Source organism: Panthera tigris, chromosome B4, assembly GCF_018350195.1.
Source record: "Panthera tigris isolate Pti1 chromosome B4, P.tigris_Pti1_mat1.1, whole genome shotgun sequence".
Classification (NCBI taxonomy): domain Eukaryota; kingdom Metazoa; phylum Chordata; class Mammalia; order Carnivora; family Felidae; genus Panthera; species Panthera tigris.
Genome location: NC_056666.1, coordinates 103,486,392 through 103,498,771, shown reverse-complemented (window position 1 = coordinate 103,498,771; position 12,380 = coordinate 103,486,392). Strand labels below are relative to the sequence as shown.

At 34.8% G+C, this 12,380-nt stretch overlaps 1 protein-coding gene across 3 annotated transcripts in view; it reads left to right on the top strand.

Annotated features, from left to right (window-relative positions):
- Positions 1-12,380, top strand: part of PPFIA2 (PTPRF interacting protein alpha 2) — a 487,632-nt gene that overhangs the window by 283,311 nt on the left and 191,941 nt on the right. For 2 of the 3 annotated variants that reach the window (XM_042992818.1, XM_042992817.1), the window contains exon 1: positions 2,752-2,831. Coding sequence is in view for 1 of the 3 variants with exons in the window: in XM_042992819.1 (XP_042848753.1) it covers positions 2,730-2,831 (102 nt within the window). In the remaining 2 variants the exon portion in view is untranslated. Of the gene's footprint in view, positions 1-2,729; positions 2,832-12,380 lie in introns of those variants that run through there. The other variant, XM_042992819.1, reaches the window with a different exon arrangement.

Here is a 12,380-nt window from a genome sequence, read left to right as displayed (position 1 = left end):
TTACAGAGTTTTATTATGATTAATGAGATCATACAAATTGCTTGGCAGAGTACCTGGCATATTGTAAGGGCTGAATCAGTGTTAATTATTTTTGGTGTAATTATTATCTCATAAAAGATATATAAAACTCCGTTCATTTTCACAGTAAGGATGGAGAAGTAGGTACAGAGGAGACAAATGTCACAGGAAAAGTATAAACATTTGATGATTAACTCTATATGTGGTGTTGGCATCTAATGCAGTCCCAGATACACAGAATGTGCTTGTCAAATTCTTGTTACTCTGCATGGAAGGTATACTTTGCCTTGGGCCTTCTAGTTCCCCATACTCCCTTTGGACTGAGTAAGAAGGATAATTTACGTAATGGTTATCTAATTCTTCAGATAAGGGGAGGGGGAGGGAACTTACTGATAAATGCACTTCAAATCTGAATCATATAAACCTGACAAACAGCTAGGGTGAAGTGATATAGTAGAAGAGCACTAGACAAGGGGTCTAGAAAACTATGTTCACAGTCTAACCCTCTTTCTATGGGTTGTGAGCTTCATGAACTTAAGATTTGAGTCTTAGTATTTCAGTTCTCTCAGCCATCAAATGGGAATGAGACTACCCGACTGATTATTTAGAGAACAAGAAGAGATAAGGAATGTCAAGCAGTGCCTGCAATTTGCTAGGAAGTTAATAAATTTAAAATTAATCTTAATACAAGGAGTCACCAAATAGCGTGCTCAGATTCAGTTCCATGATAAAAAATAAACCAAATCCAAAGTCATCTATCGCCAATAACATCTTGACCAATTGCCGTCCTCAGTTTTGAATACGTGATGGCTTCAGTACATTTATAAATTTGTATTTTTCTCTTCTCTAAGCATAAAAGCATATTTCTTCATTGTAGAGATGATAAAAATACATAGGAGGAAGCAGAAAAAAAACAAACAAACCTCACTTATTTTTTTACCACCTGGAAATATATCATGTTAAAATTCTGAAATATTTCTTCCTTCTGGTATTTTGTCTTTCTATACATATATAGTAAGCTGAATCTCTAGAAAGATAAACCCAGATATATTTTTTAAATTGATATGATGTTAAATATAGATTCGATTTATGTTTTGTCTAGTAATATCCATAACGATTACTTTTAAATGCCTATGTTAACAATATATAATACGGAATTGTCACTTTCTTCTTTTCTCCATCAAAATTATGCTGTTCTTAAAAAGTTTTGTTTTTTATGGAAATGTTTATTATTTTCTACCTGTTGCTTATTTCCATTCTCCACTTAAAGAATATGCTCAGAGACTATCAACAACATTTAAGCAGGCAGCAATGGGGGGAGAAAACATTTATCTATAATGCTAGCCTAAGTGTAACAATGAATTCTTTCATCTTGATTCTAAGCTCTAAGTCTGCTCTGAGGTCTTTGAAGTACCCACTTGGGCTATAGCCACTCAGAAACTCAACAAAATAAATGGTTTGAAGCAAACAAAAATATAAACCCTAAATCTTTCCCAGCTTTGCATAATCATCATATTCACTTACTTTTGACTATATTTGCCTTTAGAGAGGTTAGGTTAACCAAACTGTCTCCCTGATTTTCATTTTTATGTTTGATCCTCTGACAGTGACTTCCAAGCACAGGGCCGTTTTCCAAAATATTTAAATATTTGGCAAAGATTTAACAATTCTCAGTTTTATTACTGAGAATCACTTTTAAATAATTTAATGATCATTGTAATGATAACATGGATCTCTTTACTATTTTTCAAAATTATTTTAAAATAATATTTGTTTACACATTGGAATAACCAAATAATTGAATTAAGTTTCTTGATTTTCTTTTTAAGTAATCTTTACTGTGTCTAAACTCTCAGCCTCATGGTAAAAATACCCAGATTATACAATCTCTGATCCCATTTTGGGGAAGCCATTGAAGATTCCTCCAAAGTGTCATTTGTCACATGGAGACAGGATTACTCCAGAACCCTTAATTTTTTTATTGAAAATAAATACTGAGTACACGCTATGTCTTAGACATTGAGAGTGTAGCAGTGAAGTCTAGACAAAGTCCCAGTTCACAAGGTGCTTATGCTTCAAAGGGAAGAACAGAATAATGTATAAATTAATAATTTGCTAGATGATTTTATTAACTCTTAGATATTTATTATTTTGTAAGAGGTACATTCTCTTTTTTTCATCTTGTTAACATATAAATGAACATCTTAATCTCTAAATAGCATAGCATTTAGTAGGGTTTTTGTTGTTGTTGGTAATGGTTTTTGTTTTGTTTTCTGTTTTGATTTTTGATGATTTAGTATACTCAGTCTGAACATTGCTAAATAGGGATTAAAGTGAGATTTTTGGAGTTGTTCACAGAATTGGCTATATTTAAATCAATATTGTGTGTGTGTGTGTATATATATAATTTGCATATTGTCATACTAATGTCAATTTCAATGTGACATTTGGTACATTTTGAAATATATTTTATACACTCATCTGAGCAACATATTATAATAAAATGTGAATGCTAAATATCATGGATTAGCATTTTCTGACCATTGGAACCAAATTAATTTAATAATAGCAATATATTTATATTCCTGTCATTGAAGTCATTATTTCCATTTTTGACATTCAGAAGTTTATATTTTGATTTTTTTTATCCCTGCGGGACATTTCTTTTTATATCTGAAATATGTCTTCAAATGTATTTATCCCCTTTTCAGGAATTTGCTGCACTGACAAAAGAACTCAATGCTTGTAGGGAACAACTTCTAGAAAAGGAAGAAGAAATTTCTGAACTGAAAGCTGAAAGAAACAACACAAGAGTAAGTATAAAACTGCCTCTGCTTGGAATTAATTCCATATACAATGCAGTGCCTTATCTCTTGTATACTCATACAAATAAAATATTTTAAAGCTTGAGGAAGACTTTAAGCAGATACTAACTCATAGTGTGTTATTTAAAGTAAAGGAGAATATTCTGTAAAACTCAAAACAGGAAGGCCGGAAACCTAAATTACAGTCTCAGCTACTAAATCACTATGTTGCCTTAGAAAATGTTTTTATTCCTCTTTCCTTTGCTTTATTTGAGTTTACAAAGAAGGGCTGGATTTCAATAGTGAGTTTCAAACTTCCAAACTGTTGTATTGGAGTAAGGGACCAATACCTCAGAGGCTGGAAGTGGGCAGAAGAGGTGTGGCTTAAGAGGGTGTAAGTTTCAATTGTGGGGTGATGTGAGGGAGTGGCTGGGCATTGGTCCTCACTTCACTCCAGCAAAGTATTTATTAAAAAAGAAAAAAAAAAAGAGAATGTATAAAACCACTGGAGCAGAACTCTCCTAATTAAGAGAGGCATACCTTTTCTATTTCAGAAGATGATTGAGATTTCCAGTTCTGATGTTCTGATTTCATGATACTGATGGGCTTTACTGTATTCTGTTCTTAGAAACTCATATATTCTTTCAGTCTTATGCCCTGTGACATTAAAGCCCAGAATTTGATCAAAGATGCTGTATTTTCTTATTCAGAAGGAAAAGTCACTAAATTTCATAAGATATATAAATCACCAGATTACCTATAAATTTCTCTACTAAAAACACTTCTGTGTGGATATATAACTCAATTTCAACATGAAGTAGGTGAAAAATATTTTCAGGGTTACAACTCTATCAGATTATTACTATAAAATGAGAAAGTGAGATATAGTTAATAGTGTATTCATTTTATGCTTGGACTTAGAAAGTAACATAAAAATAATACCTCCACAAACAGTGAGCTTGTGCCTTTAATGAGAAGTATGCATTGTATGAATAATGGCTATATGATCAAACTCGATTTATCTCCTTATTCTTAGGGGTCTTATTTTACGGTAAAGAGAATTCACACAGCATACACACAAGGAATTGGTTTTCTTTTTTTTATTATTATTTTTTAATGTTTATTTATTTTTGAGACAGAGAGCACAAGCAGAGGAGGAGCAGAGAAAGAGGGAGATACAGAATCTGAAGTAGGCTCCAGGCTCTGAGCTGTCAGCACAGAGCCTGATGCAGGCTCCAACTCAAAAGCCGTGAGATCATGACCTGAATGGAACTCAGACAACTTAACCGACTGAGCCACCGAGGCCCCCCAAGGAATTGATTTTCATTGAGACTTTGATGAGCCAGTTACATGGGCTGCCTCAAAGAGAACACAACAAAGACAGTTTAGATCATGTTATCGGGTGTCAGATGAATTTTTTCTATTTTTTTCACCCTTGATTTTTAAGTTATAATTTTTTTATGCAAATTTAAAATTTATTTCTGCCATGAGATTTATTCTGCCCTATTTCACTATTTTCCATTTTAATGCTTTAGGCTACATTCCCTGCTGTAGCACAGTACAGCCAAATGTAAAAGTAGGATCCGGAAACTGAGCATGGAGGGAAATGCAAACTTCTTGGTAGACTTTCAACTAATTCTCATATTTAAAATACACCAGAAATTCTTCTTTTAGCTATGTATTTCTTCTTTATACAGTTTTTTTTTTCCCTACAGCCCTTTACTCCTTCTTAATGCCTATGAGGGACACATTATAATTACCCCCACTTTACAGAGGAGGCAACTGCTCAGAAAAAGGCATATAACTTGCCAGAACTTACACAGTGAATAGATAGAAGAGAAGGCATTTGAAAGCTAAGGCAGTCTAACTTCAGAGCTTGTGCCTTTAGCCATGAGACCATTGGCATAATTACTCAAGTTAGGTCTATGGAAAAAAAAACCAAAAAACTAAGATTTACAACAGCTTAGAGAAGACATTGCCTAAGAATAAACCATTGCAATATGGAGTGAGTACCTCATTCCTTCCTGATTGTGACTAATTTCAGAGAACTAGGAAGCAGCATCCATACAATATTCATCATATTACACTCCACGAGGTCCAGGAGTACCTGCAGCTGTTACACCTGCAAAGGATCCTTGGAGGATACAGGAAGTAAGGCAAGCTGTACTTGAAATACCTCTTCAGGGGTCAAAGTGAGAAAGATAGAAATATTAAATTCCAGTAGGGTAACAGAAGCCATTGATTTTAAACATGACTTTAAACATGAATGATATTTACTTTGAAACCATGAATAGAGCAGAAAAACACTTTTTCCACATTCCTTAAAGCAGTCGTGTGGAGGACTTTTGTTGTTGATTAAACCAAGGAAAAAAGATTTATGGAACCTTCTTTGTGCAAAGCATCAATTACATATCAACTTCCTAAGTTACATAATCACCTATCACCCTCCCCCAAAAAATATCCAGGGCTAAAAATCAAACATATCTTCTTCCTTCCCCCATAATGCCCTCTCAATGTTATAAAATGTAGTACTTTTTATAAATTTATGTAATAATTTCTCCTTCTACATGTCTACATGTTCTGTTTTTTGTTGTTGTTGGGGTTTTTTGTTTTGTTTTGTTTTTCCCTGCTGTAAACACCACTATTTAGTCATAGAGAAAGAGCTACAGAATTTGCTCTTGATATTGTGAGGAGGTTTAAAGTAGAAGTGAGTGTCTCCATTTCCAGCATTCTGATACCATTCTCTTTCCATGTTGGCGAGTTAACTTATCCTCATGAATTGAGATAAATAACAACAACAAAAAAAGTCCACAAAGAGAACTCATAAGAGGATAGAGTATTTGTGTTAATTTTGAGTATCATCAAAACAATAAATGAGACAGGGCTCTACTACATAATATTTGAATGAATTATATCTTCTCCAACTAGAATATATGTGTCAGAGGGAGTTCAATAAATGATTTATTGGATATAGCAATTAATAATAATGATCATATTATACTAGCTGACATTAATTACATGTGAACTGTTTTCTAAATGTTTTGTATGTTTAACTCACTTTATCGTTACAGAAATCTCATTATTCCCATTTAATTGATGGGAAAACTAATATATAAATAATTTGCCCCAGGCCACCCAGCTTATAAGTGACACATTTAGGGTATCTACTTCTCAGCTTAACCACAGGATATATATTTAAGAGACCATATTCCTAATGTCACTTGCAAATCATACATGATACAAGGGTTGTGTTTAGGAAAAAAGGAGAGTTTGTCCATTTTTCTATAGTTCAGTTCTAATGTTCAGTAATTTATTCTGTATCAGTTGTGTGCAAATTGATAAATACGAGGTATTTATTCTGATGTCAGAGCTGAAAGTTGTGGCCATTTATCATTTTGTCACTATAGTAACACCTGGTCCCCAGCTCAAAAATATGAATGAATGAAAGAAATCAAAGTAATCAGTAAATTCAGTTGCCTCAAGTAATTAAATTCAGGACATCCAAATAAAGTCATCCTAATATTATTAATTACCATGCAAAAGTAGAAATTTCAAAAATTGTAGAGAATATTTATAAAAACATTCAAAAAACTTTAATGTTTAATATTATCACACTGTAAGTGTAGAAAAATGATTAGGCAAAATTTGTTATTTTTTATTTTTTTTTAATTTTATTTATTTATTTATTTATTTATTTATTTATTTTTATTTTAGAAAGAGCAAGAAAGCAGGGGAGAGGGACCGAGGGGGAGAGGGAGAGAGACTCTTAAGCAGGCTCTCTACTCAGATCGGAGTAGGATGTGGGGCTCAATCGCACGACCCTGGGACCATGACCGGAGCTGAAATCAAAAGTCCAATGGACACTCATCTGACTGAGCCACCCAGGCACCCCCAAAATTTGTTGTTTCTAAAACTTTTCTGACCATACTTAGGCAAATTATATTTATAGAAAATAATTTATTCCTGCCATTATTTCAACATAACTCAGATCAACTACTAAACCTTATCATGTTTTAGTAGAATTAATTAGTAAAAAGCTAAAAGAAAACCAGAAATAATAAACCAGAAATAATAAATAATAAATAATAAACAGTTATTGTTTATTAATATCAGAGTGGAAAATTTTTATTGTTTTGGAACCATTTTAACTGTTTTTGTGGCTGAAGATTTCAAAGAATGTTTATGTTATTGGCAGTGTTTTAGAAAGTAGCTATTGCATGACTTTGTAAAAGAAATTATGAGGCATTCTTAATGTCAATTATAAATAGTAAAGCTATAATTTTATCTTATAGGTCACCAACTAAAAGACTTAATTATCCTCAATTCAAATTAAAGACTAATTTGAAACATTCCTTAAAATGCCCTTACTTTTGTTTTGAGCCAAGAAATTATACAAATAAACGCTTAATTACAATGAGACCCCTTCCATTACTAGAGAAGCTTCCCATTTTTGACAAACTTCTGTCTACACTAGTTAATAAAATCCCTTCATATATACTTCCTCAATGAGTAGAAAGTACAGGCCAATTGAAAGGAAGACCCTAGCAGTTGAAGGCAGGTGAAGACACATGTGCGTGCATATGTGCTTGTATCTGAAAGTGCTCTGATAGGATATGATAAGCAGAAGAGGACATATAACTAACATATAACATAACTAAGGACATAACTAATAGCACAACTTCTGCAATATGAGACCTAAGCATTTACATAGAACTGTAGGGGATGGTAAACAGTATTTGAGGGTAGAGGATGTTAAGTACACTGAGCACAAAAGCAACTAGTTTGAAGTTTCTCATTCTCAGATGTTAGTGATGTATTATGTGGCCGTATTACAGCAGCCAAATTTAGTATACAGTCCAGAATGTATTTCTACTTGAATGTCATTTGTGATTGAAAATAATTTTACACTCAGGGCACCTGGGTGGCTCAGTTGGTTAATCATCCGACTTCAGCTCAGGTCATGATCTCACGTTCATGAGTTCGAGCCCTGTGCCAGGCTCTGTGCTGACAGCTTGGAGCCTGGAGCCTGCTTCAGAGTCTGTGTCTCCCTCTCTCTCTGACCCTCCCCTGCTCATGTTCTGTGGCTCTCTCTCAAAAATAAATAAACATTAAAAAAATTTTTAAAAAAGAAAAGAATTTATTTCACATAGGTTAGGTGGAATTTAAATGTAATAATAAGTTGTATAATTTTAGAAATTTAGTTCAAAAATTTCCAATGATGCAATCAATATGTACATATGCATATATTATATGTTTGTGTATATGTGTATATATATATATAAACCATGGTCATTAAAAAAATTTTTTTAACATTTATTCATCTTTGAGAGACAGAGAGAGACAGAGCGCAAGTGGGGGTAGGTCAGAGACAGAGGGTGACACAGAATCTGAAGCAGGCTCCAGGCTCTGAGCTGTTAGCACAGAGCCCAACATGGGCTTGAACCTACAAACTGTGAGATCATGACCTGAGCTGAAGTCAGATGCTTAACTGAGAGCTACCCAGGCGCCCCTAATCTGTGGTCATTTGAAATGAATTACACTGTAGAACTAGTGGCCATTTATGTAGTCCCTGCAGTCTTTTGAGTACACCAGGGAGAGTGCCTTCGGCAAGATTTATTAAATATTAGAAAAAGAGTCGTTCTTAGCAGAATGCCTGGGTGGCTCAGTTGGCTGAGAGTCCAAATCTTGATTCAGGCTCAGGTCATGATCCCAGGGTCATGGGGATTGAGCCCCCTGTTTTGGGCTCCATGCTAAGTGTGGCTTCTCTCTCCCTTGGCCCCTCTCCCCTGTTCATGTGCGCTCTAAATAAATAAATAAATAAATAAATAAATAAATAAATAAAAGTGTAGCTCCTAGCAAAGGTGTATAATTAGTAGATTATTAGTGGTATCTTATTGAATTCCTCTTTATTTTTCATTTATTTAAATTTGCAAGCTTCAAAGCTATAGGTATATGCTAGATTTGAACATTTTGGGCCACATTCTCTAGGCTAGATAAGTTACATTTATCTTACTTCAATTCAACAAGTGAGTATTAAGCACATATTCTATAGAATATTTTCCTAAGTATTGAGGAGTATTCAGGAGCCCTTAGTATTCAGTAAGTATTGAGGAGTATTCAGTATTCTTAAGCCCTTAAGACGTCTGTTTTAAAGAACACATTATTTTGTGTTATTATTAGATAGATGAAAGTTCCTAATTGCATAAAGCAGTACAGCTTAACTGTATTAATCAAGAAGACATTAATTAAGGAATATGAGAAATCTCTAAACATAGCTTCTGTGCACAATGTCTAGGACCATATTTCTTAGCCTTGTGGGTTTTCCTTACATTCCCAGACCCAGAAACGTGCAGCCTCTGCTACCACCTGTGCCAACAAAATGGACCCCCATGCTAGCAAGTTTCTTCATCTGGCTCCCTTCAGAATCTGCCCTATGTGGGTGACTCTGGTTGGCTGACTCTTAAGTCACATGTCTGCCACCTAGTGGTTAAACATGCCTGAGAAATGTTTTGAATCCAGTATTGGGAGGATGACATTCAGAATGCAGAGAACTATCAAAGATGGAGGATATGTTCAAAAAATTGGGGGCAACCACAAATACGTCTCCACTACAACTTTTGTTGTACTCTTCCATATTAAAATTCTAAGCAGCAGCGATACTGACATGTATCTATCCAGCAATACAACTATACTTGAACATAAACAAAATCACCTTTTCTCAAAAAAGAAAGTCCATGAATGTAGCTACATAACCAGGGTTTGTCCATATGTATACTCTTGCTCTTATTAAATGTCAATCATATCTTAATATTCTATAACCTATTGACTACTTTAAGTGTTAATCAGAATCAAGTATCCAATATAAAATAAAGAGGGAGAATAATATACATTATGTATATATAATATAACAAAAAAAAAATCCCCCTTTCTCCAGCTGGTCAAAAAGTCCTAATGGCAGTTATAAATTCCAATTCTAAACCTCAATTCTTGGACTTCTGTAGATGAACTGATATATATTCATCACCAGCTCTAAGTACATAATTTCAGGATGATAGCCTCCCGGCCTAGCACTGTGTTATCTCCAAGATTGAATTAAGACAGACTCTTCTTTGGATCCTTTAACCGTTCTATAGAATCACCTGCTTCTGAATGATGTGATAGTGTAGTGAACCAGGGCTGGAGGCATCAGTCAGTTGCATTACCCCCTTCACTTTAAAATGTGGTTTTTTTTGGTCAGAAGTAATATTGTGTATGATAACAAGACTGTAAGCAAAAATCTTGATGAAATGGTATTGCCAGTAGAAGCATAGCCATTAGAGAAGGCAAATCCATATCCAGAAAAAAAATTACATTAAGAAAAGATAGACACCCCCTCCTTGATGGAAGGGATTTGATGTGATCTGCTTGCATCAAGGTGACTAGCCTGGTCTCTAGGTGGACTGTTATCATATCAGGGGTTCAAGATTGATGGCTGCAGCTGGTCACTTGGCCATTCAGCTGTGGTGGTAACCCTATCAACCTTAATGATGAGAAGCCCATTTTGCCAGGTCAGTGAATAACTTCCATCCCTGAAACCATGGTCACTTTTCTATACCCATTGAACAAATATTGTGGTGGCCAGAGAAATAGGCTGATATCCACAAGGTGATTAATTTTTGTCTAGCAGATTGTTGAACTAACTAGTCCTAGTTCAGAGGTAACATCCAAGAAATTTGGTATTTTCTTTTCCTCAGTACCGTTACCATGCTAAATAGTTGAGGGTTCTTTTAGAGAAGATCTTTTGATTAGCTATTGGTTCATAACAGACCACACCAAAATTTAACCTCAGAAACAACATTATACTGTACTCACCAATTCAATGGGTCAGGGATTCAGAAAGGGCACAGTAATGATGGCCCTTCTCCGCTCTGTAATGTTTGGGCTCGCAACCCGATGACTTGATGGCTAGTGACAATGATATGCTGGTAAATGATTTATTTTACCAGAAAAAATTTAAAAAGCACTAACCTATAGTATTTGGAATTCCCATGGTTTTAATACTCCCATGGTGCCTGACTTCAAGCTACCAACATGATATCACTGAAAGCTGAGAAGTGAAATGATGCACAATAGAGAACCAACCTGTGGTATTTCTACCTTCAGAGGCAATAGACGTAAACACCCCAAAGAGTCTAGATAATGGTAAAATACTTAGGAATTTTATTAAAAACTTGGAATTTAGTAAAATAATTAGGAGTTAATACATTTTGAGTGTTTATTATCTTTTCAAATATTGTTTATTTAATTATAAGCTTACATAATTTAAGCTTCAACAATAACTATGTTTAACCACCGGCTCACAGAATTCCTGAAAATTAACAATCCCCTCTAACAAGCTGGTATGGGCCAGTGTCAGCACACCATTTGAGGTGGATAACTCGAGTATCCGGACTCTGCAAAGTCTGCTTGGGAGCAACCTATTTCTCATAGGTTCTAGGGCTCTGTGTGAACTTAACGCTGCTTATTTCTCCAACGTCATCTGATGTTAGCCTTTCCCTGACAAACTTTGCTTTAACCACACCAGTCTATTTTCAGTTCCTCGATATGCCCAGCTGTGCCCTCTTCCAGGAGTTTTCTTCCTCTGGCTCTTCATTTGGCCAGCTCTTCTCATCTTTTAAGTCTCAGTTTCAATATCATCCTCTCAATGAAACATCTGTTTACTGCTCTATGCAAAGTAGGTCTCTCCTCTTTTCAGCTCCCATAACTCTCTGTTTTAGGGTTAAGTTTGTACAAACTCCCATAACCTTCGTGAAACAGCTCGGATTTAACCAGTGCACACACGTATCTGTAGACTTCAAGAGAGTAGAATACCATGAATATAATCAAAGATTGAGAAATAAAAGGAAAGCTCTTTGAAAACATTGTGTCATTTCACACGGAAGAACTATTAATATTATTTTGACCCTTAAATATAATCCCTACCTACTGATCTATACATTTAGGGTCTCAGTTATTTGTGTTCTTCTGTGCCAATGCATGGCAAAGTTTTCTGACACTTCGAACCATAATTACTGATGGTGAATGTAGAGAAATTAATTTATTAAGAACTAAGAGGGGCACTTGGGTGGCTCAGTTGGTTAAGCATTCGACTTCAGCTCAGGTCATGATCTTGCAATTTGTGAGTTCAAGCCCCGCGTCAGGTTCTGTGCTGACAGCTCAGAGCCTGGAACCTGCTTCCGATTCTGTGTCTCCCTCTCTCTCTGCCCCTCCCCTATTCACGCTCTGTCTCTTAATAATAAATGTTAAAAAAAAAATTAAAAAAAAAAAAAAGAACTAAGAAATGTGACACTAATATGTGACACCGAATTGAACAATGACATTGTGAAAACCAAGCATTTTTACTACTTTAGGATATGTAAGCTTTAGGAAAACTCCTGAAAAAAATATGTTTTCTTTATTTCTTTCCATCCCAGTATCTTATATCTGCTTTTTCCTTTTTTGTTTGAGTAACTTCTGCTTTATTTTACATAGGCATTTGTTAGCCTATACTTTTCACTACCCTTCTGAAAATCTCTCCCA